The 23,981-nt window shown below is 34.0% G+C and overlaps 3 protein-coding genes across 15 annotated transcripts; all 3 read left to right on the top strand.

Annotated features, from left to right (window-relative positions):
- The first annotated feature begins 1,258 nt into the window (after positions 1 to 1,258).
- LOC123215693 (nudix hydrolase 25-like) lies at positions 1,259 to 4,530 on the top strand. Its single transcript, XM_044635897.1, has 6 exons — positions 1,259 to 1,604; positions 1,762 to 1,812; positions 2,601 to 2,693; positions 3,119 to 3,213; positions 4,038 to 4,143; positions 4,233 to 4,530. Exons 1-6 carry the CDS (start codon positions 1,539 to 1,541, stop codon positions 4,335 to 4,337), a joined length of 516 nt encoding a protein of 171 aa, XP_044491832.1. The 5' UTR covers positions 1,259 to 1,538; the 3' UTR covers positions 4,338 to 4,530.
- Positions 4,531 to 9,099: 4,569 nt separating this feature from the next.
- LOC123215227 lies at positions 9,100 to 13,687 on the top strand. 2 transcript variants are annotated; one of them, XM_044635237.1, is made up of 4 exons: positions 9,100 to 9,492; positions 10,716 to 11,240; positions 11,349 to 11,639; positions 11,733 to 13,687. In XM_044635237.1, exons 1-4 carry the CDS (start codon positions 9,247 to 9,249, stop codon positions 13,524 to 13,526), a joined length of 2,856 nt encoding a protein of 951 aa, XP_044491172.1. In that variant the 5' UTR covers positions 9,100 to 9,246; the 3' UTR covers positions 13,527 to 13,687. The 2 variants fall into 2 exon arrangements, with proteins under 2 accessions (XP_044491172.1, XP_044491173.1); XM_044635238.1 differs by having other exon boundaries at positions 9,357 to 9,492; positions 10,713 to 11,240.
- An 879-nt stretch (positions 13,688 to 14,566) lies between these two features.
- On the top strand, positions 14,567 to 20,415 carry LOC123217275 (mitogen-activated protein kinase 9-like). 12 transcript variants are annotated; one of them, XM_044638193.1, is made up of 7 exons: positions 14,567 to 15,405; positions 15,772 to 15,902; positions 16,008 to 16,081; positions 17,225 to 17,297; positions 18,787 to 18,857; positions 19,440 to 19,516; positions 19,600 to 20,415. In XM_044638193.1, exons 4-7 carry the CDS (start codon positions 17,234 to 17,236, stop codon positions 19,817 to 19,819), a joined length of 432 nt encoding a protein of 143 aa, XP_044494128.1. In that variant the 5' UTR covers positions 14,567 to 15,405; positions 15,772 to 15,902; positions 16,008 to 16,081; positions 17,225 to 17,233; the 3' UTR covers positions 19,820 to 20,415. The 12 variants fall into 12 exon arrangements, 4 of the variants coding, with proteins under 4 accessions (XP_044494128.1, XP_044494127.1, XP_044494129.1 ...); XM_044638192.1 differs by having other exon boundaries at positions 14,567 to 15,902; XR_006502450.1 differs by lacking the exon at positions 17,225 to 17,297 and adding an exon at positions 18,497 to 18,633 and having other exon boundaries at positions 14,567 to 15,902; positions 19,595 to 20,415.
- The last annotated feature ends 3,566 nt before the right edge of the window (positions 20,416 to 23,981 follow it).

Genomic DNA, 23,981 nt, shown 5'->3' with positions numbered 1-23,981 from the left:
AGTCAAAATTATGATATTTGAATAATGTATTGTATTGTATATCAATAACCTATTTTTTCGTATTATCTATAATACTATATAATACACCATTTTAATAGTAATAATAATAAGATAATGAAAATTCTAATTATCATATTATAAACTTAAAAAATATTACAAACATTTCTTAAAATACTTAAATTAATCAAATATGCCACTACCATGTCACCACTTTTACAAAAATTATCTATCGATTCATATCAACAACATATATTGTATCATTCTAATTTTTTATGTATTATAGAAAATATATTATTTTTTCACTTATGTCGTATCATATTATACAATACTAATAGCTACGGTTAAAACTCCTCTTCAATCGAATTTGTAGACATGACATTCAAGATTTAATTAGTGATTTATGAACACACAACATACTAGTTTGTAAGTTAAGACAAGACATGAATTAAACATAATCTCACTGAAAAACTGTATAAAGCAAACCAAAGTCAATATTTATCATCACTACTCCTCGATCCCTTCTTTGTTAGATAACAATTTACTATTATCTTGGAACAACTCTTCACAATTTCACCGATTGTAATCAAAGTGTAATTATTTTTCTATTATTTCGATATCACATAATAACAACATCCGTTAAATTACACGATTACATATAAACTAATTCATTTACACTTATAACCTTAGCGTCTACCAATATAAATTTCAGATTATAGAAAGGCTAACAGGGACACTTTTGAGCATCTAGCACTTACAATTTTTAGCATTATAGTATCAGTATTTATCTAAACACTTAGCAAATATCATCTTTATGGATGTAAATTCTTGATTTATTGGTCTAACCACGCTAATAATATTGTGTCTCCTTATCTTATTACACACTAAATTTCCATAACTGTTTAATATACTTCCTGTTCGATGGTAATTGAATAACGAATTATATCGTATATTAAAATCTTTATTTTTTATATAACGTATCATATTATATGTTACATATTTAAAAAAATTTTAAATATCATATCATTATTGTTAAAAATATCACAAATATTTCTAAAACTTTAAAATTTCTCATATATGTTTCTATTATATTATTATTTTTAAAAAAATATGTAATGATCCAAATAAGTAATTTATATTGTATCGTACGAATAAAAAACCGCCGGAGTGGTCCATTGTAACATCGTGACGACTCACGTACCTCAAGACTACCCCCACTCACTGAACGGAATAATAAAAAGAAGAAAAACCTGAGTGAATACAGAGGGTGCGCAGGATAACACTGGCAACAGTTTCTCTCTCTATAAAAATAGTCAGCCAGTTGTCCCATAGTCAGCGAGCGTCAGTCACTTAACCTTTTTCAATTTATTTTTCTCTTTTTCAAAAAAATCATTTTCTTCCTTCTTCATCTTCTTCGTTTGAATCTCCGTTTTCTCTCCGTCCACAACGAAGCTCGTCTCGACAGAGCACACAGTAATTTCGTTTCGTTTCCAAAATTCTCTCCTTTAAGTTTCTGTTTCGTTAGTTAACGTCGTCAAGCAATGGAGGGCCTTCCCTCTGGCTACCGTCCTCACGTCGGCGTCTGTCTCATCAACTCTGACTCTCAGGTTGGTTCTTAGCTCTTTCTTCCCTTCAAGCTCTGAAAAGCTGAAATTAACTCTGCTCTCCCTCCGATTTTTAAATATTTTTATGTATAGTATTTCACGTCATGTGATGTGATGTGATGTGATGAAATGAAGATTTGTTGATTCGTGGATTTGATAGGTTTTTGTGGCGTCAAAATTGAATGTTCCAGGAGCATGGCAGATGCCTCAGGTAGAGTTTTTTTTTTTTTTTTTTCTGCTAGATGCAATTTTTTGTTATTTATTTATTTATTCATTTTTTTCTATCATTGTTAAGGTTATCATTGGAAAATACATATAAAAAAGCAAAATTAGAAGTCTGACCTGAATTTGTTATCGGTCTTATTCTTGTATCTTATGAGTATGAGGAAGATGCTAGGTGCCGTGATCGGTAAAGTTGCTGTTTTTTTTTTTTTGTAAATATTTATTAGTTATATTTTATTTGAGTGCTACTATTGAGTCGTTAACTAATATGAGTAATTAAAGGTTATTTTAATTCTAATGCAAAATTATTTAACTATATAGTAACAATTTAATACATAATTTTAATTACACATTATTTTTTATTATTAGTGTATATACTTCTTTCATTTTGTTATATTTTTTTATTTTTGAAGTGTAACTGGACAGATGGTAGACTTAATTTTTCAGTTGAAGCATTGTAATTTGCCCTAATAGGTGGAGAGGAAGTACCGGAGATCTATTCATTTGAGTATGTTATGTATACTTTGAGTATCAATAAATATAAATCACCATGTCATTCAATAATACTTTATCTTTAATTTAAAATACCCAATCACAAGACAATAAAAAAATTGACTCTTTTTTAATAAGCAGAAAAAAAGTAGTTTTAGTTGCTTAGAGATAGAGATGATGAGTTCATTTAAATCGGAGTGGCGTTGTTTACTTGTAATGGATGCTCTGTAGTGTGCATCTTTTAGCTTGGCTAATATTGATTGCTTATGGTAATCTTGATAACAGGGGGCCATTGAAGATGGTGAGGAGCCCAAGTCTGCAGCCTTAAGGGAATTGCAAGAAGAAACTGGAGTAGTGTCTGCTGAAATTATTGCTGAGGTTTGTATACAAAGATTGTGCTATTATTGTCTAGGTAGCCTTTTAAGCAATTTCACCGTTGTGGGTACCTGCCAATGTGCTGTCATATCTATCTAACCTAGTATCCTTGCATAGAAACTGTTTTCAGTTGGCAAAATAGGAGTGATTGGAAACAAGCGCTGATAGAGGAAGAAAAAATAGTTGAAAGTTATTTCCTTAACGCCTTGATTGTAGCTGCTTTGACATTCATATTGAAAATTGGTATCACTATGATAGAGGTACTAGATATAGAGCAGTCTTGAAAACATAGAATTATTTGGATCATCTTGAATTGCCTATCAAAGCGTGTATAGAAAACTTCAAATATTGAATATTCCCCTCTTATGTCTTTTACCTTTTTTGGGCTTATTTTGGTTATACATATAATCAATGTTGTATAATTTCAGGTACCAAATTGGTTGACTTATGACTTCCCTCCTGCTGTGAAAGCCAAGGTGAATCGTCTGTGGGGAGGTGAATGGCATGGGCAGGCACAGAAATGGTTTGTGCTTCTTAATCTTCTTTTGGCTTTCTTTCTCATACGTATATACACATGGATGTCCATTAGCATCACAAAAAATAAAGGAGGATCATGTAATGTTTCATATAGTCATTAATCTTAATTATTACAATAATAAGGGACAAGATGTAATGAATTGTCTGAGTTGATGAGAAAGTAGTTTAATGAAGATGTTACAGTAGCAAATAAGTGCAAGATTGGGCAATTAAGATCATGTAATCATAAGGCAGATACTTGAGTGGGGAACTTTGTTTAGTTTTCCTTTATGAGAAGGAACGTAGGAATTAGATCTTCTTTAATAACCAGGGAGAGGCCTAGGGCAGTTCCCAGATCGTAGACAATTTTCCAAGTTCATGGCTGATGATAAGCACTAGATAGAAGCGCAAGTTCTGATCGATTTGAAGAATATCATGATTTTAATGATGGGAAATAAACCATCCTATATCTGACATTATATTAGGGTAGACACCTTGCATATTCTTGATAGGTTGGGTCTGAACTGAATTTGAATTGGGATAACCTCAAGCTGAATTTGAGTTGAGTTGCTTCAAATCTATTGAGTCGTCAAAAAATTGATAGCAGATTCATCTTTTATGGCAATTTTTTGTTTTTTCTAATGACATTTTTTTACTCTTTGACAATCCTTTATTCTTTTTCTTTGGTGCTGGGACTCAATGTTTTGAATCTGAGCCGTCCCTCCATTCAGCTCAAATCTATCTCTAATTCTTAGGATAAAACAATTGCAATATCCTAATGATTCTTTACCTATGATCTATGACCAAACACTGTCTTTGGACAATCAACAGGTTCCTTATGAGATTAACAAATGATGACAGTGAGATCAACCTAGGAAATGCAGACCCAGAATTTGCAGAGTGGAAATGGGCAAGTCCTGATGAAGTTATCGAGCAGGTATTCCATTAAAATTATTCCAAATCATGTTAACAACATTTCCTATATCCTCGAACTCTTTAAGAGGCAAAGCCAATCATGGATTGCAGGCAGTCGACTACAAGAGGCCGACATACGACGAAGTCATGAAAACGTTCGGGCCTTACCTCACCGACAATGGACGAACTGCAAAATGTAAATCAACGAAATGGTAAATGAACGGTGCGGATTTGCTTTTCTAAGCCTCTTCAATGTTTGTTCTTCTCTGTAAATGGATGTGACAGTTAGAGCTTGATATTTGGTGGTTGTTTCGTTGTAATAAAATCTGTGTAAGAGATGTAGATAGCCTTTTATTTCTGAATTCTAACTATGATTTCCCTTTCTCAATTGACAATGGATTTTCTACAACGGGACTAACAGTCGTTTATATTTAGTTGTTTTACTTACAGATCTATTAACAATATTTAGGTCACTGGATTATGATTGATGAATTGGATTATACAGGAAGAAGGCTTGCATAACAAAATTAAGGGTGGATTCAGGTCAAGTCAAACTCAAGTTTGGGCTAACTTGAGTTTAGCTCAGTTTGAGAGGAGTTCAATTCGAGCTTGACAAACTTCTCTCAAACCAATTAGAGTTTAACTTTGTTTGAGGGGAGCCGAGCTCAGAATTGAATCGAATTGGATCTCCGTTTGGTTTGGAACTGTAGTTTAGCTAAATCGGCCAAAACGATGTATTTTGATGCGTATTCATCAAAACAATATTTTCTTAATTTATTTGGATTAAAATTTTGCATGCTCACAAGTTTGATAAGTTAAACACTTTTTAGCTTGCGACTTGACTCGGTGAGCTTATGATCTTACAACTTGACTCGAGAAAAATATTAATAAGCAATTGAAAGTCTCAAATATTGTATTTATACTCTTAAAATCATATTTATCGACTTTGAATATAAAAGAGTATAATTGATAAATATATAAGTTATGATGTTTAAATATAATTTTTATTTTTAAATAAAAGGTTTGATAAAATTTCAAGTCTAAGCTTAAGTTAATTGTTTCTGTCTTGAGTTCAAGTCAAATCTTACATGTTTGGTGAACTCAAACTTTGTATATTTATGTAATCGATTGAAATTGACTTAAGCATTATCTGACTTTGCTTGTTGACATTGTCACACCGAAAAACTAGTTTGTTAATGAGTTTTCTTCTCCGATGATAACAACTTCTTTGGTGATTTGAATAAGTTGAACTCGATCTTGAATTAAAAGTTTGAGATTTGAGTTGAGTTCAAACTAACATTTATTTAAATTTAATTTAATTTGAATCTAACTACTAATTATAATCTCAATAAATGCTATTATTTTACAACTATTTTACCTTTTTCAAAATATTGATTAATCATATAACTGAATAATTTTCATTGAGGTCAACCACTAAACATGGAAACAAATTTGAAATTTAATTGATGGGCAGAAAGTAGTCCCGACCAAGGGCTAGTTTGTCCTAGGAACCGGATCAAAACTAGCGTGTGTAAAATCGAAACTGAACCTACTAGAATCGAAACTATATTCTAACGGTTCGGTTTAGATTTTTATTTTTTTAAACCATTGAACTGTCGGTTCACAAATTCATGAACCGACGGTTCAATAATTTAATTAAAAAATTATTAATTTTAAATGAAAATGATTAAATTTTTTTATTTTTTAATTTAAAAATATAAATTTGCAGGGGATCTGTAATACCCTCAGGTATTTTTAGGAGTATTTATGTTTTTTGACCTGTGTTAATACATTTCTACTCTTATATATATATGTTCAATTGTATATATATATTTAAAAAAAAAAAAGAAAAGAAGAAAACTACAAAAACATATATATGTATAATAAGCCAAAAATGTATGTGTATACATTAAGGGTTAAAAGACAAGACAAAATGTATTTTTCATCTTCTTTTCCTATCCCTTCCAGAAAAACTTAGCTACTTTTTTGTTTTTGAAGAAAAAGGAGATGATTTGAAGGGGTTTTGAAAGACAAAGTGAAGAAAAAAAAGGAGAAGAAACACTTTGGAAGCCTTGATAACTAAAAGATCTCATTCTTTTCCCTTTTCCTATGTTTATATATATTGAATGTCTGTTATATGAATATGTTAGTGTGTTTTGGTATTGATTTAAGATAGATTTTGGTGAGAAAAGAAGTATTTTTTATGGCAGAGAGTTGTATGAATTGGAGATCGTTTAAACTGTTAAATTGCTCAATTACCAAAATTTGCAAATATTTCTCGATTCTCTGCCAAGAACCAAACTAGATTATGATGACAAGTATTGGTTTGAAGCAAGGTAAATGAAATCATTCTTGGTATGTTTTATATTTTATGCCTTTGGTTTCTTTGCTCCATGTTATAAATGATAATTTTGCAGTTGAGAAATATAGTTTTGTCATTTGAGGTATCTATGTGTGTGATTTTGTTCATGACAGAGAGTTGAGAAATATTTACAATTTTGCTATTGGTTTCATCCCATATTTTGACTATCTTATCTAATGAATCATAAGAGTTGTTGTAGCTTGTTGGAAAGCTCTTTGAATTCTCTTTTTAATTATATATAGTTTGTATGAATTAGAGATCGTTTGAACTGTTAAATTGCTTGAACAAAAAGACTGCACTACTTACATAAACAGTAATTATAGTTTTTGCCACTAACTTCGTCCCATATTTTGACTGCTTTGTCTGATGAATCATGAGTATTGTTATAACTCGTTGGAAAGCTCTTTGAATCCTCTTTTCAATGATGTATAGTTTGTGTGAATTAGAGATAGTTTGAATTGTTAAATTGTTTGAATAAAAAGACTGTCTTATCAAATAAATAGTAGTTACAATGTATGGAAAGAAAGGAAAGAAAAAAAAAAAAAAGAAAAAGAAAGAAAAGAAAATAAAGAAAGGAAATTTGGGTTCGGGAGTTAGGGGTCGTCCCAAGAGTATGGTATGTTGAGTTATGGATACGCAGTAATATCCCACATGCCTAAAGAGAAAGAAAGGGCTCGAACACGAGTTTCAGTTTTAGATAGAAGCAAGATCAGTAAGAGATAATGCATGCATGCTATGAACTATGAGGAGGAACTTTACGTTACACCGCCCGCAGTAGGGCATGTTGGCAGTAGAACAAGTCCGTAGTAGGGTATAAACCTGTAGTAAGATCTACTCGTAGTAGAGCATAGTTCATATTTCGAGATGGTGTAGTGAGAGAAAGAAAAAGAGCTCGAGCCTAGAAAAATGTCAAATCCCTATTATCAGTTTCTAGAAAATATCAGATAGACGTTAGATGGGACAAAGTGTAACCCAAATAGTAAAAGATGAGTTAGATTATTCCCTCAAAGGGAGATAATTTACTTATTCCTTTCCTTTTTTGGGCGTTCTATTCTCGTACTTCCTTTCCTTTCATGATTGCACGTACATGTGATCGAGGTAGCTGCGAGGCAGAGTCCGATCAGTAAGGATAGATCCAGGTAGGAGCGGTTTATTTTTTATTTATGTTACATGCGTATGACCTTTTTCAGTTATAGTTTTCAGATAGTTGTATAGTTGTATATGAAGGTATGTACATGATTACTCCATAATCTTATATGCTTTCAGATGAATTTTTTATACATGATATATACATCTTTTGTTTGCTTTTGGAGTTTCAATTTTCACAGAACAATTTCTGAATACTAAAATGAGTTTATTTTAAAGTTTTTGAAAATAGATGCTCCATATATTAATTAATAACATTTTTTCTCTAAAGAATAGTACTTCTGAAGAAGGATGTTACAGGACCGTACAAATTTTTTAAAGGTTGCTCTGTAGCCTTTGCAAAATATATGGTCGTTACGCGTATTAACTTTTTTATATAAAATTTTATTTTTAAAGAATTACTTAATCTTTCAACTCTCTTATTTATTTATTCTCATTCTCTTAATTTTTCAATCAAATTCTCTCAAATTCAATTAAATTCTCTCTTTATTTTTATTAATTCCAATTTTAATTTCTATAATTTAATTATTATTATTTTTCTATTATACAATTTCATAATTAATTATAGAATTTATCCCTATAATTAATTTTATTTATTATCTATTATTATTATTTTTCCTTTTATCTTTCATAATTAATTATAAAATTTATTTTATATTATTATAAAAAAAGGTAAGTTGTAAAAATTTTTCACATAATAAGAGATTTGATCAATATTCATATACATCAAATGTAGATAAAAATTAATTTGTGAAAGATTTTTCAATATAAGAAAGTGGAAGTCAATAAATGGAGGTAGAGTAACAATTGTTGCTAAACAAGTCCTAACAGCATTGGCATCAAGCTTTGGCTCCCAAATATATTGGATGAGAGATGATCAAGTTTGACTTCCGAATTATTAAAACACAAGTATGTGTGGACAATTGGACAAGAGCCGAATTACATCAACAAGATATAAAAATAAACTTCAAAGAAGAACCCTTTGATTTAACTATGGACAACTTGATGATGGGAGCCAATAATCGAAAAAGTAGAAGCGAATAATAAAGTAAGGGGGTAACGTCAGCTATCAGGTACGCGAAGGTAAGAGAATTATGTAAGTTTTATCTTTCCTAAACCTCAAAAGGATACGTAGAAAGTTTAATTGAAAAATTAAGTTTAAGAGTTTTTTAAAAATTTTAAATTTTAAATTATTATAATTATTAATTAAAAAAATAAATAAGGGCTATAAATCGAAACTGACGGTTCAATGTTGGTTTCGAACTGAGCCCATGAACTGGGCTATAAATTGGAACTGACGATTAAATGCCAATTCCGAATCAGTTACAAATTGACCTATATCGATTCCGATTCAGAATTTTTATTTTATTTTAACCGTGAACCACGGCCAGGGTGAGAGACAGCTTTTTTATTACTCCTTAAACTTTTATTTATGTATTTTTGAGTCCATTATTTTACCCTAAATATTAAACATTCTCAATCGAAAAAATCATCGTAATCTTTCCACATTCTTTCAAAAACAATTCACGCAAATCTGTTAATCTTCCTCCCCAAATTCAGAAACCATTCACGGTTAGTATTAAACCCTAGGTCAGTTTCTGGTTATAATTCACATGAATGGAGCCACCCCAGCTCCTCCATTTCTTGCCTCCAGAGAACCCAGATGGCAAAAACCAAACTCGTGCTAAGAAGCAAAGGCATAAACACATAATGGGCAAGCTTAAAGATTCCGTTTTTACCAACATAGTGGGCTCCAACCACCCATCAGGAACCCTAACTCAGGAGGCTAAGGCATACATTGAAAACAAATTGCGTGGAATGTTTCAAACATTTGATACTCCCACTCACCCTCCGTACGCCTTGGTGAGTTTTGAGTTTGAGTTTGAGTTCGTTTTGTTTTCTTGGGGTCATTTTGTGTTTTGGCTTGTTCTCTGAGAGTGTTTATATTGCTTTGAGAAACATAAATTTTTGTTTTTGGTGGATGGACTTTATGGGTTTTGATTGTGTTATGGATGTACTTTTGTTTAAGTTTTGTCGTATGTTACATTGTAACCAGAAAATCATCTCTACATGTGAGCCTCAAAATATCTACAATTTGAGCTGCTGGAGTTCGGATTGCTGGTTGGGTTTTGATTGTGTATGGAAGTAGGCACTTTTGTTTAAGTTTTGTTTTATGTAAACAGAAAATAATCTCTAAATGTGAGCCTCAAAATACCTACAATTTTTAGGTAAAATTGACAAATGATGGGTGTAGTAGATTTCCTGTAAGGACATTCCGAAATTTGTTTTACGTGTGGCTCAAGGTAAGCTTTTAGATGCTGGCTCTAGGGTTGGATTCCATGTGAGCTACAGAAGCTCGGATTTCTGTTTGGCTTGACTCAAACTGGAACTTGCCTCACTGAGGATTTTTCTTCTCAGATGATTCGAATGAGCCAAACTTGATCTTGAGCTGACCTTTGTTTAAGTTCAACTCGAATCCACCCCTAGTTGGCTTACAAAATTAAAAAAGGAAAAATCAAATCTAGTGTCTAGTCCTTCATCCTTGTTCCAAGTGTCAAATGTTAGGGATAATTGTCATGATGCTAGCTCACAAAATTTAAAATAAAACTCCGCAGCTAGGTACTGACCCTTGGTTCACATAAAAACTGTCAGGAGGCCTGTATTTGAGAATTTTTCATTATAGTTCTTTTAAAGGTTGGAGCAATGGTTTCATTCTGGTTAGATTCAACTGAAAATCTACTTCTAGGACGCCTGGATTTAATTTAATTTGCAATCAGGAAGTGCTACCGTTGCTTTTAGGGCCAACATTTTCGCTGACTTTACATTAAATTTTAGAAAATAATTAAAAAATAAAAGTTATGATAGGTATTTTTTCTTTTGTGTTAGTTACAGGGAATACTGTTACAGATTTGGGAAGTCTGATACCTGAAATGTAGAACTTGTTACATAAATATTCAGACTTCTATCTTTCCATGTTGGGAGAACTCCAGGATGTTAGGAAAATTATACCAAATATTTAATCTTTGAGTTTTATACGTGGGCTAACTTTTTACACATGTTATTATTTCTTTTTGTGGTTGTAGTAGATGATTCGGACAGCAATTATAGAGTTGGATGAGGAAGCGGGGTCGAGTGAGGAGTCAATCTCAAGTTATATTGAGAGAGAATACGAGGGCTTGCCTTGTGGGCATGTGGCTTTTTTGGGCCATCATTTGAGGAGGCTTTGTAAGAGTGGGGAAATTGTGTGTAAAAATGATGGACGATACATGATTGGTGTTGAGGGTGTGGAAGAAATGGGACAGAGGATGAATATAAGCCAAAATATGCGGCTCCCTTATCATGTTAGAGAAGAGTTACAGAATGAGCAGAACGAAGAAGCTGCAAAAGAAACTCGTTTGATTGAACAAAAAATTGAAGAAGACTGTCAAGCTCGAAGGCAAGAACTTGAAGTGATTGATGACTGCAGCAAAGTGAAGGAGATGCAAATTGTAGTGTTCGAGGAACAGAGTTGGCATGCAGTTGGAGAGCAGGAACTTGAAGAACGAATTGAAACATCAAAACAGGGCATTGAAGCAACTGAACAACAAATGGAGGTTCCATATCTTACACACGTGAGCATTTTTAAGATTCTGTAAAGTGGCTTTGCTTTTTGCTTTTGACATTACCATTAATATAGTATGTAAGTTATAATTCTTTTTAGTTTTAATCCGATGTTACAGGGGTCAAGTGTGGAGTTGAATGATAAGGAGCAAAATTGTCCACAAAGTCAACTACATGAGGTGATCGAAGAATCAAATCATTCGCAAAAACTACAGATTGTAGTGCGTGAAGACAAGAAATTAGTGTCCGGGCAGCAAAATAGAGCAATTGAAGAACAAAATATACTGCAAGAGCAACAAACTGAGTTTATGAATGAGAGGAGATTGGAAGGTCAATTAGTAAATATCCCAAGTGCTTCTGAAACTCTTGGTCAATGCTTGGATTGTAATGTTTCATCATATTCTCTTAAGGTAATGTCGAAAGTTGTTTACTAATTTGATTAAGTTGATTGTAGTAGATGTCTAAATGAAGCCTTATTTTGCCTAAACCATTTACCTTGACAGGGATCATGCATCAAGTTGGTAACGAAGAAAACTGACTCTCTGGACCACCTGACAGAAAAATTTTGTTCTTTTGGGGGTATGGAACAACCACGGCAGCTGACAGAGAGTCCATGCACAGATATAGCAAGTAATGTTGAAGTGATCAAAGGACAAAAACAGTTACAAGAACGAGGAGATAGATTAATTAGGGGAGAAAGTCAATCATTAGAGCTTCAAAATCAAGTTGAAACCGAATTAGTCAGTTTAGATGGCATGAACAGAGATGTTTTTAATGAAAACTCATTGGTTGGTGAATCTCGCTTGCTCATTGCAAAAGAGTATCTCAAGGAATCCTTGAAACAGGTGCACCTGCAGCAGCAAGCAAAGATTATTCATGGAGATTGGAAACATATTGTATGTGGTTTGCAGGCTCAACGGCTAACTGAGGCTTGTGATAAACTAAAGACACCCAGGTCACACCTGATTAAAGAGCAAAAGCAGCTGTCATGGAGTCAAACCAGGAGGCGTCGTAGACCTAAACTAAATGCTGACACAACTACAAATGCTTTACTGCTCTCAGACCATCATCATGATAATGAGCAGAAGCAGGATCATCAGCTTGAAGACCAACAGAAGATACCCGAGTCCTGCCTGGAGAATCAGCAATCTCATCGATCAAGGAGCAGAGCCAGGGAGCTTTGCAGGCCTAAACTGGATGCTGACACAACTACAAGTTTTATGTTGACATTGTCCTCCGATCGACAACAAGATCGTGAGCAGAAGCTGCGTCATGAGCCAATGGGTCAATTAAAGCCTTCTAAGGCAGAAGGTAATGGAGATTACCCAAGTCACACAAGTCTCAGATTGACAACTGAGACTTGTGATAAACTAAAGACACGCAAGTTACACTCATTTAAAAATCAACAGCAGCTATCATGTAGTCGAACCAGGTGGTGTCGCAGACCTAAGCTAGATGCAGACATAACCACAAATGCTTTATCACCCTCAGATCATCAGTCTGATATTGTTCATCTAGATGCAGACACAACCGCAAATGCTTTACTGGCGCCAAATCATCATCATGATATTGAGCAGAAGCAGGATCATCAGCTGGAGTGTCAAGTGAGGCTTTCTAGGGCTGAAGTTATTGGAGATCAACAGAAGGCGCCCAAGTCAAGCCTGAAGAATAAGCAACCTCATGGGTCAAGGAGTAGAACCAGGAAATCTCATGGGCCTAAGCTAGATGCCGACACAACTACAAGTTCTACATTGGCATTGCTCTCAGATCGACAACAAGATCGTGAGCAGAAGCTGCATCATGAGACAGTGGGCCAATTAGAGCCTTCTAAGGCAAAAGGTAGTGGAGATCAACGGAAGGTAATGGATGCACACCTGGACAATGAGCAATCCTGTCAAACTAGGAGTAGAGCCAGGAAATCTCGCAGGCATAAACTAGATGCCGACACAACTATGAGTTTTATATTGGCATTGCCCTCAGATCGACAACAAGATCATGAGCAGAAGCTGCATCATAACCCAGTGGGTCAATTAAAGCATTCGAAGGCAGAAGGTAATGGAGATCAAGAGAAGGCATCTGAGTCACGCATGGAGAACAAGCAACCTCATCTATCAAGGAGTGGAGCCAGGAAGCCTCGCAGGCCTAAGCTAGATGCCAACACAACTACGAGTTCCATATTGGCATTGCCCTCAGATCGACAACAAGACCGTGAGCAGAAGCTGCAGCATCAGCCAGAGGGTCAAGCAAGGCCTTCTAACGCAGTACGTATTTATGTCAGACGTAAGTTTAGGCAATAAATATTGATTGGATTTTAAAAGACTAGGTTTTCGAAGATAAAATATTGCTAGCATTTTATGGATTTTAGTCATTTCGCCATGAAAATGTATTTGTTTCCTTGCATGATTCTGCCATTTTTTAGATGAATTACTATGCTTATATTATATCAGTTTTGCTGGTAGCCATTTGTCATTCTGTTACTCCGCATCATATTTCATAAATTGGTTATTCTCGTCTGGGTTGATGTTTCACCCAGTTCCACCGTGAACTCCAGCTTGATTCAACTGGTTCAGTGTGCATACGAGCTGAAGATTTGGATCAAATAAAATATTAATAAACTCTAAAAATTACAACTCATATATTTATATATTTAAAATCTTATTTATTTTTAACTTAAAAGATAATTGAAAGATATAAAAAAAATAACTAATAAATATTTAAATTATGAATTTTACATATAAATTAAAAAAAAAAATAGAAGTTTAAGCATAATTATCTGAATTGAGTTCCAACTAGCTAATTTGTCTCAACCTTGAGTTCGAATTTAGATTTTACCAATTTGACTTAGCTTACACTCCATGTATTCGAGTGGCATTCAAACAAACTATTACTTGACCCAACTCGCTTCATTTGTATCCCACTCATGCTCCTCCATCACTGATCATGACCGATGAATGATAGTTTTGTCCATTTTCGTTTGGAAATGGACATTGGCTTCATTTCTATACCTAGAATAAACTAATATATTATATTTAGATTTTATTTGAGTTTGATTCGAATTAAGTTGAATTTTAATAAAATTAATTTGAATTTGACTAGATTTGAGAAAGTTTAAACTCAAGTTTGATGAATTTTTCTTAAATTAATTTGAGTTTGACTCTGTTTAAAAAGAATCAAGTTTTAATTCTGTTTGAATTTAGTTATAATTTCAAATCGAGTTTAAACTGATCCTGACTTAGTACTGTAATTGAGTTAAAATCAATCGAAATAATATTATTTTTATACGTATAGATATAAATAATGCCATTTTAATCCATTCGAATTGAATTTTTTATGTTTTTTAATTTTGCAATTTGAACACCCTCAAGCTCGCACTCAAGCTTGAATTCGACGATAACCTTTAGGCTCTTGCTTAAATTAATCTCTTTTTTAGTTTGTTCAAATTGAATCACTAAACAAACTGGAGTTAGTTCAGAATGAATCCACTCCTTGGGATCATCATTTTCACTGGAGTCCTTCAATTTCCCCATATTTGAAAACCTAAGAAAAGAACAAAAATTCAAAAACTGGACTCTCTGACAGTGTGACTGTGAGCGCAACCGAAGAGCCGAGACGGCGGGGCCTGGCCTACACGTGACGCTTAAAGTTACGCGCCATGAAACACCACCAACCACATCAATGCGACAACGATCGCCTCACCGGCGAATTTTCAACTATCAGTCTTCGGAGCTCCACCTGTCACTCTGACTCAACTCCACAGCGTTTGACAAGGCAAGGCCTGTCGAGTTAAGCTGATTTTTATGTATAGTTTCTTTCTCTCTCTTTTTTTTTGTCCTGTATTTTCAGCGGAAAGATAATAAGGTACGCATTTGAGGATTTTCTTTTTGTATTTTTAATTTTTATAATTGAATTTATATTAAATTGACAAGGTCGTTTCTTCAACTCATAACGAATCATTCCGTTCCACTGAGCTTTAATTTTTTTCATTAATTAGTTATTTGAATTCAAGTGATTTCCTTTACTGGTACAACAACTTGACATCAGTTCAAATTCGTCACCTTGAAAAGTTCAAAATCGGTAGTGCTGCTTCGTTGAAAAAGTTAGTGTATATAAACACATGCTTGCATTTTATTTAATCATTTTGCAGGTTTTTTCTACTGACTAGCAACTTTGTCTTCAGTAAGCTTTCGAATTCTTTTTCTTTTTAATGGAATTTTCTGCTTTCTTGTGGAATTTAGATATTTTGTGTGTTTGTTTTATTGGGAAATCACTAAAATTGTTGATTATTGAAGAGACCCAATCCAGGGGACCTCGAATCTTTGATAAAAATGGGAATTTGTTAGGAAGAAGAAAAATCCGCAAGCTTTGCGTTTACTTGAGCGTTTGCTTGCATTCGATCCTTAAGATTGTTCATCTGCTGAAGAGATAAGAATTAATGAAACTGAGTTTAAACGGGCTTTTATACATAATTATATTTGTGTGGTCAGTATATTCTAAATTCTGTATGCATCTCTTTGCTGACCCTCGCCATTGTTCTTTTAACAGGCCTTAGCTGATCCACATTTCCATGGACTGGTTAATGGGAAGAAATATCTAGGTAACCCATTTCAAAACTAGAGTTCGAATTTGAGAGGAAATTGACAGAAGAGGATGTAAGAGAGCTAATTTATAGAGAGGTACTAGAGTAACTGATGCTAGCTTATAGGGTATTAGATTATTTCAATTTCATCTGAGAGTGCTTTCCTCACCCTTTCTGTATGCCTTCTGTTACATTTGACCAGATCTTAGAGTATCATCCACACATGCTGCAAGAGTACCTTGAAGGCACAGACCATGTTGGTTTCATGTATCCAAGGTCAGGAACACTTTTGTTTTTACTGCTGATGTTTTAATATATGCAGAAATAGAAAGTGACGAACCCTTGTTTATGTACCACGCATGGTTGTGAGGATATTGCCTGTTACTTAGAAATACTTTGAATGGTTTAAATATATGATTGACAACTTGTAACATTTTTCTTCAAATACATATTCTTAGACGGAATATGGATTCAAAGAGACGTCCATACTTAAACTTCTATGTACACATACAATAGAAATTAAAGCATGATACATAAACTTAACATCTCAAGCGTGCAAAAAGGTGAATAAACATCAAACATATATTACTCAATGGTCACATCATTCACACGTAAAGTGTCTGAAATATAAAATCCAATGACAGTAAAACACATAACCCAATACATAGTTTCAAGTGTAAATAATATATCATAACTAAACATAATGATAAATGTCTAAAATGCCTTTCCTCTCATGCAACTCCATAAGTTGACTCTCCACATATCTTGCTACTCACCTTGCCTATCTGCAAAATTACAACAAGGGAACACGTGAGTGTTACAATACTCAATAAATAGGTGACCTCTCAATGCCTCACATATGGTTCACTCTCAGATGTTTTCTTGCATCCCAGATTCCCATCGAGCTAAATTACTCCATAGGCATTGCTATCTCAGATGACTAAGTCTATGCTCATCTTGGCATTCTCGATGCCATGTGAAAGCATATTGAACAACATTCTAGATGTATACTACTAAGAGTGCAAACAACACATTGTTGGGCTTCGGGCTAACTAAATATTGATACCCTGGTTACACAAGGAAAATTGATAGTAATCCCTCCCTTATCATATACATATAGCTACGATATTATTAACTAATAACCATCCTTGGATGGCCTTTACCATGGGTATGTACATGATGCATCTCGCTGACCGCGTAAGGAACTAACTAGTGCAACTCTCCCTTACCGTGCACCCTTAAATTGAAAGGAATTGCTAATGTGTCTTGGCGTTGAGTGCATAATACATCTCATAGGTATCTAATTCTCTTAGCTTTATTGCTTTCACATATAGTATGTTACATTGCACACAACTAGTGGTTATCTCGATGTACATTTCATTTTCTCATTTTATTGAATTTAACGTAAATTTGTTTCAGTTAGGGTCCATGCCATCTTCTACACAGTCAGACACATTTGATTGGCTGAATATCTCAATTCATCTTCGAAAAGGTTCCTTTATTCTTATCCTTGTTCCAGTATATAGCATATGAGTAAAATTGTACTTGGACTACCTTGTATGGGTGTCACTATATCCTTGTGCTCCTGTACCTCTCTTGGATGATGTACAAGCGTACACCCCTTGGTGTCACAGTCGCATATCCTAAATCTTGACTAATATTTCCCCTAATGTTGACTGATGTCTGTTATCTCCTAATTCAATTTGTCACGAGCGTACATTTCTTCACCTCACATTCGTGCATCTTTTTAATATCACGTATGGGCTACACTCCATAATGAACGACCGTACATGACCCTAATTATGTAGCGTTATGGGTGTACATTGACTCATGAGGAGTTGTCTTCTACCCAAGGCATGTAAAGGCGTATATCTTTATATGTATGACCATATATCGTCATCTGAAACTATTGTTCTATTGATTTCTGACCAATCAATTCAGTCTCTATGTCTTAAAATCATCTTAAAATCATGCAACATAAGTCTCTAAACATCCTAGATCGTATTTCTCATATCAAAACCGTCATACAAACACACATAACACAGATCACTAATTATTCAACATTAATCTACAATCTCACACTCTTAACTCAATTTTCGGGTTATTCATGCTATCATATTGCAATATTCATGTTCTAATCCACCGTCTCATTATCACAGAATCCAAATCACCAATTATAAACACTAGGAATCATATGACATGAACAATTATCCAAAACTGAAGAGGCCATCATACTTACATGTCTTCCAGTGTTCACAAGTTCTTCACATGGTATTGAAATGGTTTCTAGTGATCCTACAATCCTCTCCCAATGCTTATTGTTGCATCCAACTCTGTGCTTTGGAATAAAGAACACACAAAATAAGCCTCATAACCTTTCTACCTGTTTTATGTTGGCGAAATAACACCACGTACGAATGTGTTGTCCTCGTGCATGGGTATACCAACAATTTTGTGGTGAAAACCACAATCTGCAATCATTGGAAATGTTCTTATCCAAAATTCAAACATCATGTACAGTCGTACTCCACGTTATGTATGGGATTACATCGCATTAAAATTATTGTTCCTTATTTCTTGGGCATATGGGCATGCATCTCCAACATGCACGATTGTACCTCTTTCAACACTTAGCTAATTTCATGCATCATTTACAAAATAACCAATCTACCCTTCAATACCCATGTACAGGTGTACACTCTTGATACGTACGGTTGTGCAAGCTACCAAAAAATACATAAGAAATCACAACAAGAGGAAAAGGCAGAAATACTCTTAGGCGTACCTGTGGGTGTTGCACAACTAGACCATAAATCTTTTATTTGTAGGTAAATCACTTGAGTTCAACATAAACAGGATGTTCATCACAGAAAAAGGTTCTTATCGATAAGATAAAACTGTCACCAAACATGCAAGGGAATTGATTTTAGTGTATTATTAAAAATAATGTTGAAATTTTTTAACACATAGAAATGAAACAGGTGTAAACATCTACCAGATGTTTCTCTGTACTGAAAAGCGCTTGTGTAGAAGGAGACTCCCAGGACTTGAGGTTTGTGGTGTAGATATTGTTAAATATGTAGATAGCATTGATTCATCAATTTCATGGATCACAGTATCTTTTTATTGTTTCTATTGCTGCATTCTTTTACATAACCGCAGGTCAGTCATGGCATTTTTCTTCCCCACTTCACATCAAAACCCATGTTCTGACAGTCCTCTTAAATTTGCAACTCTATTTTAATTTCTTGAACAGTAGAAAATGATCAGATAGGACTTGGTCAATTGGAGATTTGCTTAATTGCTAGTTTTGTGCATGAAGGAAAATTATGAAGAGGGTTTTAGAACTAAAGAAATCTAAGATCCTCTGGCCTTGTGGTGGGCGTTTTAGTGTCTAAGCAAATCTTAATATCGAACAGGATTTGTACTATTGCAAGTTTTTTTTTCTAAGCTATAACAAGTTGTTTCCTCGTAATAATCTTTTCCTGTATAACAGGAGTTCCAATCTACTAGCTAAATTGATTGTGGGATCTTTAACTGGGTGTCTCGTGTCTTCCTGTTATTCTCTTACTCTTCTAAGAAGAAATTATTGACTAACAACTGTGGATATTTTACTGACAGTGATATTGAACAGTTTGCTTGTCTAGAGGAGCAGTATGGTAAAAGAGAAGCAGCATCCCACTCCAAAGAAAATATAGCTCCTTGGCCAAGGTAAAGTGGTTTAAAAGAATTCTTATGCATGATACCATTTATGTTAACACTGATTACTTTCCCTATTTTTGTTACAAGGAAAGAATAAGTTCCAATGATGAGTCTGCCAATCTAACTGATCTTACAAAAAAGCGAACTGCTACTTGGGCAACTCTTCAGAGCCCTCCAAGGCTGCAGGAATTTGCGGATTTGAAATCTGGTAGTAGAAATACTTCACAGAATGGCTCTAGCCATCGTAAGTGCAGCGCCCACTTGAGGACCAATAGCATTAGTGCTTCAAAGTGCATGGACGTGAGCAAGTGACCAGCTTGTCAGTTCACTGACAGAGATAACGGAAAAGGTACCTCATAAACCATGATCCCTCAAGTCCTGGAAAATTCTTCTGCAATGAAAGATATGTTATTGTTAACATATATTATTTTATCTAACCATCGATTTTTTTGGATCCAACCAATCTCTACAGATGCAATTCTGTAAACCTAGTTTTACATAGAGAGTGCCTTGCAGTTAACCCTTCCATTAATGACCTTACTTCCAAAATGATTAAAGATGATTAATGATTCCACAACTAATTTGTACGCTGTCCAAACAGCTATGTTGGAGTGTGCAGTTTTTGTTCATTTGTTTTTGAGTAAAGATTTCTAGAATTCACCCATGAACGGTTAGCGTAGTGTTCAGGTACGGGGTTTATTCTAACAAGGTTTTGGGTTTGAAGCCTCTGATCTTATGGCTAAAATAGGGTTCAGTGCACACATGCCAAAGTAGAATTCAACCCGGGCTAGTAAGGGCTCCAAAATTGTTGTAAGATGAGATTGAGGGATTTTTATGATTACACGTAAGCATTTATACTAGTGTTTGTATCCATTGTTATTTGTGAAAGTATTTTATTTTTTGTTTTACCTTCTACTATATTCTCTATCAGTAAATGTCACCTTTTATATTTTGTTTGATTGATAAGAGAGGATTCAACCCTAACCAAGTTCGAGTTTGTGCTAGTTCAAGTTTAGTTTGACTTGAAAGAGATTAAACTCAATGAACTTCTTTCAAACCAGTTCAAGCTTGATGCAATTTCAGTAACAATATTTAGTTGAGTTTAGTTTAGTATTGTAGCCAAACTAAAATAAAATAAAATGATATTGTTTTTATGGATATTAATTAAAACATATCGTTTTAGTCGATTAAGATCGATCTTTTATAAGCTTGTGAATTTGACGAATCAAACATCTTATAAACTCAAGCTCGATAGTACTCTTTGAGTTTGATCTAACCAAATTGACAATTGGAGTTCAAGTCAGTTTGGTTGAATCCACCTTTTGCTTGCTAAATTTAAAGTAACTAGACAAGGAAGCTTTAAACTATGGCCAAACAGTCCACTCTTTAGTTCTACTCTATTCCTCTCAATCACCAATACGGTTTGCACATGCTACGTCAAATCAATCCGCAATGATCTTTTGATGAGATTATTCCCCATTCCACTTTACCTTAACATTGCTTTCCACCTAAAGAGCCACATAAAATGGTAGGGTCTGTGATTAAGAATCTTACTAAAGTCAGATTGTTATTTGGCTTAGACGAGCTGAGTTTAAACACCCCACATTTCAGCTTGCTGTCCTTGAGTTTGGCTTCAAATTAACATCTTGTGGATGTCAACGCATTAGAGCATGCTTGTCTGGCAATTCTTCTTCTATAGCAACTCTTTTTTCTCTTTGATATTACTGTTGGCCAACTTGAGCAACCTAAGCTCAATATTGAACATGTCATTATTAATTCGAATTAAGCTCAAATTGATTTTTGTTCTGGTTCAGCTAAATTTGAATCCACCTAACTTGAGGGAAAGATATTGATCTGAACCTTTCCTGTGATTAAAGTTGAGAACCAAAAATTTATACCATCCAGACAGTAATCTTTCAAAACAGGAGCATTTGATGGCTTCACTTATGGTGGCACTCCTGCACAGTTTTTTTGCAGTTTGTTCTATATTTTCTTTGAACAATGTTATATACGCTTAAAATGAGTATTAAATTAGGTATCATATGTCAATATATGATGGGTGTTAGTTTGTCTTTGATTCAAAATTACTCAATCATGTTTTAACAAATCATAGTTGCTACCCAACTTGGTATTCATTTTAAGTGTACATAGTTTTATTGATTTTCTTTTGGTAGCTAAAATTTTGTATATAATGTAACAATGGTTATAAATATGGACACAAAGATTGACTTAAATAACACTTAATCACATATTGACATGTCAATTTTTACATCTGTGTTCGTATTTATTATTAGTGTATATAGTATTACTTATAATATAATTCATATAACTCTAAAATTTTGTTTGTAAGCTTTTCAATGATAAACCCTAACTAGTTGAGCTCGAGTTCAAGCCACTCAAGTACAACTCTCTCAAACCATGCTCAAGCTTGATGTTTTGGTTGACACAATGACTTGATTTGAGTAGAATATCAATATATCTTGAATAGTTTCAAATTTTGTATATACTCCCCTAAAATCTTTGTTTTTTAACTTTGAATATAGAAAATATTGATAATATATATATATATATATATATATATATATATATATATATATATATATATATATATATATATATATATAAGTTATAGGGTTTAAATGTAATATTCAATTATATGATGATATGGTACTATTTATACATAGAGTTATGTACATTGTTTTATTGAAACATAAAAGGTTTAAATATAATTTTTTAAGTTAAATTTGAATCCATTTATGCCTCAAGTTTATGTTGAGATGTCGCTATCTCGAGCGCACTTTAAATAATCAAATTGAACTAAAACCAAATACAATTAAGTTATATCATAATTAGACCATTGACTTTAATCGATGGTCTAATTGATTATAAACTTCGCAACTATAGCTATTGAATCCTAGTTAATAATTTAATCAGAAATAATGTCATTCTAGTGAAACTTAATTATAAAATTTAATTATATGCCAAACATCACCACTTATGTTACATCTTGCAAAAAGTTTCTCTCTTTAACATCATGTAGTGTTTGATTCATAGATAATATATAAACCCTAAAAGTGAACACAGCACATAATAGTGGCAACCCTTTTGCACCAAAATAATTTGTCAACAGAAATCAGTTCAAATCACCTAGTCTAATCTAATCTAATCTCGTCACTAACTAAAAAACCTTATCACCTAATTATAATCCCCAATTGGAATGATAGAGACTAGGCTTGGATTTAGGGTTAAACTGAAGTGAGCCGGCTCAATCTCAAAAGTCAATTTAATTCGAATTTGTATTTATTGAGTTCAAATTGAGTTTAACCCAAGGTTTTTGGTTTGATTAGAAATCAAACTGAACTTGAATAAGAGAGAGTTTAAATCAACACAACTTGCGAGCCAATTTTTCAGTTTGATTCAATTTAAACCTTGTCATAACTTGATTCAAGCTAAATCGAATGTTTGGTAAAATGATATCATTTTGAATAGTAACAAAACAATGTTATTTTAATTACATATCAAATCGTTTTCCCAATTAACAAAATGACGCTGTTTTAATATTAATCAATGAATTCGAGTTGCAATGTAACATCCCTGGTCCAATAACCTAGCCCACTGTCAAGATATTATCCACTTTGGACACACAGTCTATCATGGGTTTGCTTCTGGGCTTTGAAACCCAAAACGCATCTTAACAGTTAAGGAGCTCACAGGGTATTTAACCACTCAAATTCTCCTACCACTAACTAATGTGGGATATATAGACAGACCCAGCATCTCTCCCGTGCTTTGTCGATATAGGATTCGCCTAAAGGTATCACATACACCCCCTTTACGGGACTCAGCGTCCTCGCTGAGGTTTGCCCCACCATTGTTCAAGAGGACACGCGGAGCTGCTCTGATACCGTTTGTAATAACCCTGGTCCAATAACCCGACCCACTGTCAAGATATTGTCCACTTTGGACACACAATCCATCATGGGTTTGCTAATGGGCTTTGCAACCCAAAATGCGTTTTAACAGTTAAGGAGCTCACAAGCTATTTAACCACTCAAATTCTCCCACTACTAATTAATGTGGGATACATAGACAGACCCAGCATCTCTCCCGTGCTTTATCGATGTGGGATTCGCCTAAAGGTATCACAGAGGACGTTGAGTCCCGTAAGGGGGGGTGTATGTGATACCCTTAGGTGAATCCCACATCGATAAAGCACGGAGAGATGCTGGGTCTGTTTATGTATCCCACATTGGTTAGTGGTGGGAGAATTTGAGTGGTTAAATAGCCTATGAGCTTTTTAACTGTTAAGACGCGTTTTGAGTTGCAAAGCCCATTAGCAAACCCATGATGGACTGTGTGTCCAAAGTGGACAATATCTTGACAGTGGGCCGGGTTATTGGACTAGGGTTGTTACATCCTCGCTGAGGTTTGCCCCACCATTGTTCAAGAGGACACGCGGAGCTGCTCTGATACC

This window comes from Mangifera indica, chromosome 5 (genome assembly GCF_011075055.1).
Source record: "Mangifera indica cultivar Alphonso chromosome 5, CATAS_Mindica_2.1, whole genome shotgun sequence".
Lineage (NCBI taxonomy): Eukaryota > Viridiplantae > Streptophyta > Magnoliopsida > Sapindales > Anacardiaceae > Mangifera > Mangifera indica.
The sequence above is the reverse complement of the archived record's forward strand: the minus strand, read 5'-3'. Positions and strand labels throughout refer to the sequence as shown.

Coding starts and splice junctions, on each gene's coding strand:
- LOC123215227 (XM_044635237.1), top strand. CDS start 9,247: ATGGAGCCACCCCAGCTCCTCCATTTCTTGCCTCCAGAGAACCCAGAT. Junction 11,241..11,348: donor AGGTTCCATATCTTACACAC/GTGAGCATTTTT, acceptor CCGATGTTACAG/GGGTCAAGTGTGGAGTTGAA. Junction 11,640..11,732: donor TTTCATCATATTCTCTTAAG/GTAATGTCGAAA, acceptor TTACCTTGACAG/GGATCATGCATCAAGTTGGT.
- LOC123215693 (XM_044635897.1), top strand. CDS start 1,539: ATGGAGGGCCTTCCCTCTGGCTACCGTCCTCACGTCGGCGTCTGTCTC. Junction 2,694..3,118: donor CTGCTGAAATTATTGCTGAG/GTTTGTATACAA, acceptor GTATAATTTCAG/GTACCAAATTGGTTGACTTA. Junction 3,214..4,037: donor CATGGGCAGGCACAGAAATG/GTTTGTGCTTCT, acceptor GACAATCAACAG/GTTCCTTATGAGATTAACAA.
- LOC123217275 (XM_044638193.1), top strand. CDS start 17,234: ATGCCATCTTCTACACAGTCAGACACATTTGATTGGCTGAATATCTCA. Junction 18,858..19,439: donor GGAGACTCCCAGGACTTGAG/GTTTGTGGTGTA, acceptor GATATTGAACAG/TTTGCTTGTCTAGAGGAGCA. Junction 19,517..19,599: donor AATATAGCTCCTTGGCCAAG/GTAAAGTGGTTT, acceptor TTACAAGGAAAG/AATAAGTTCCAATGATGAGT.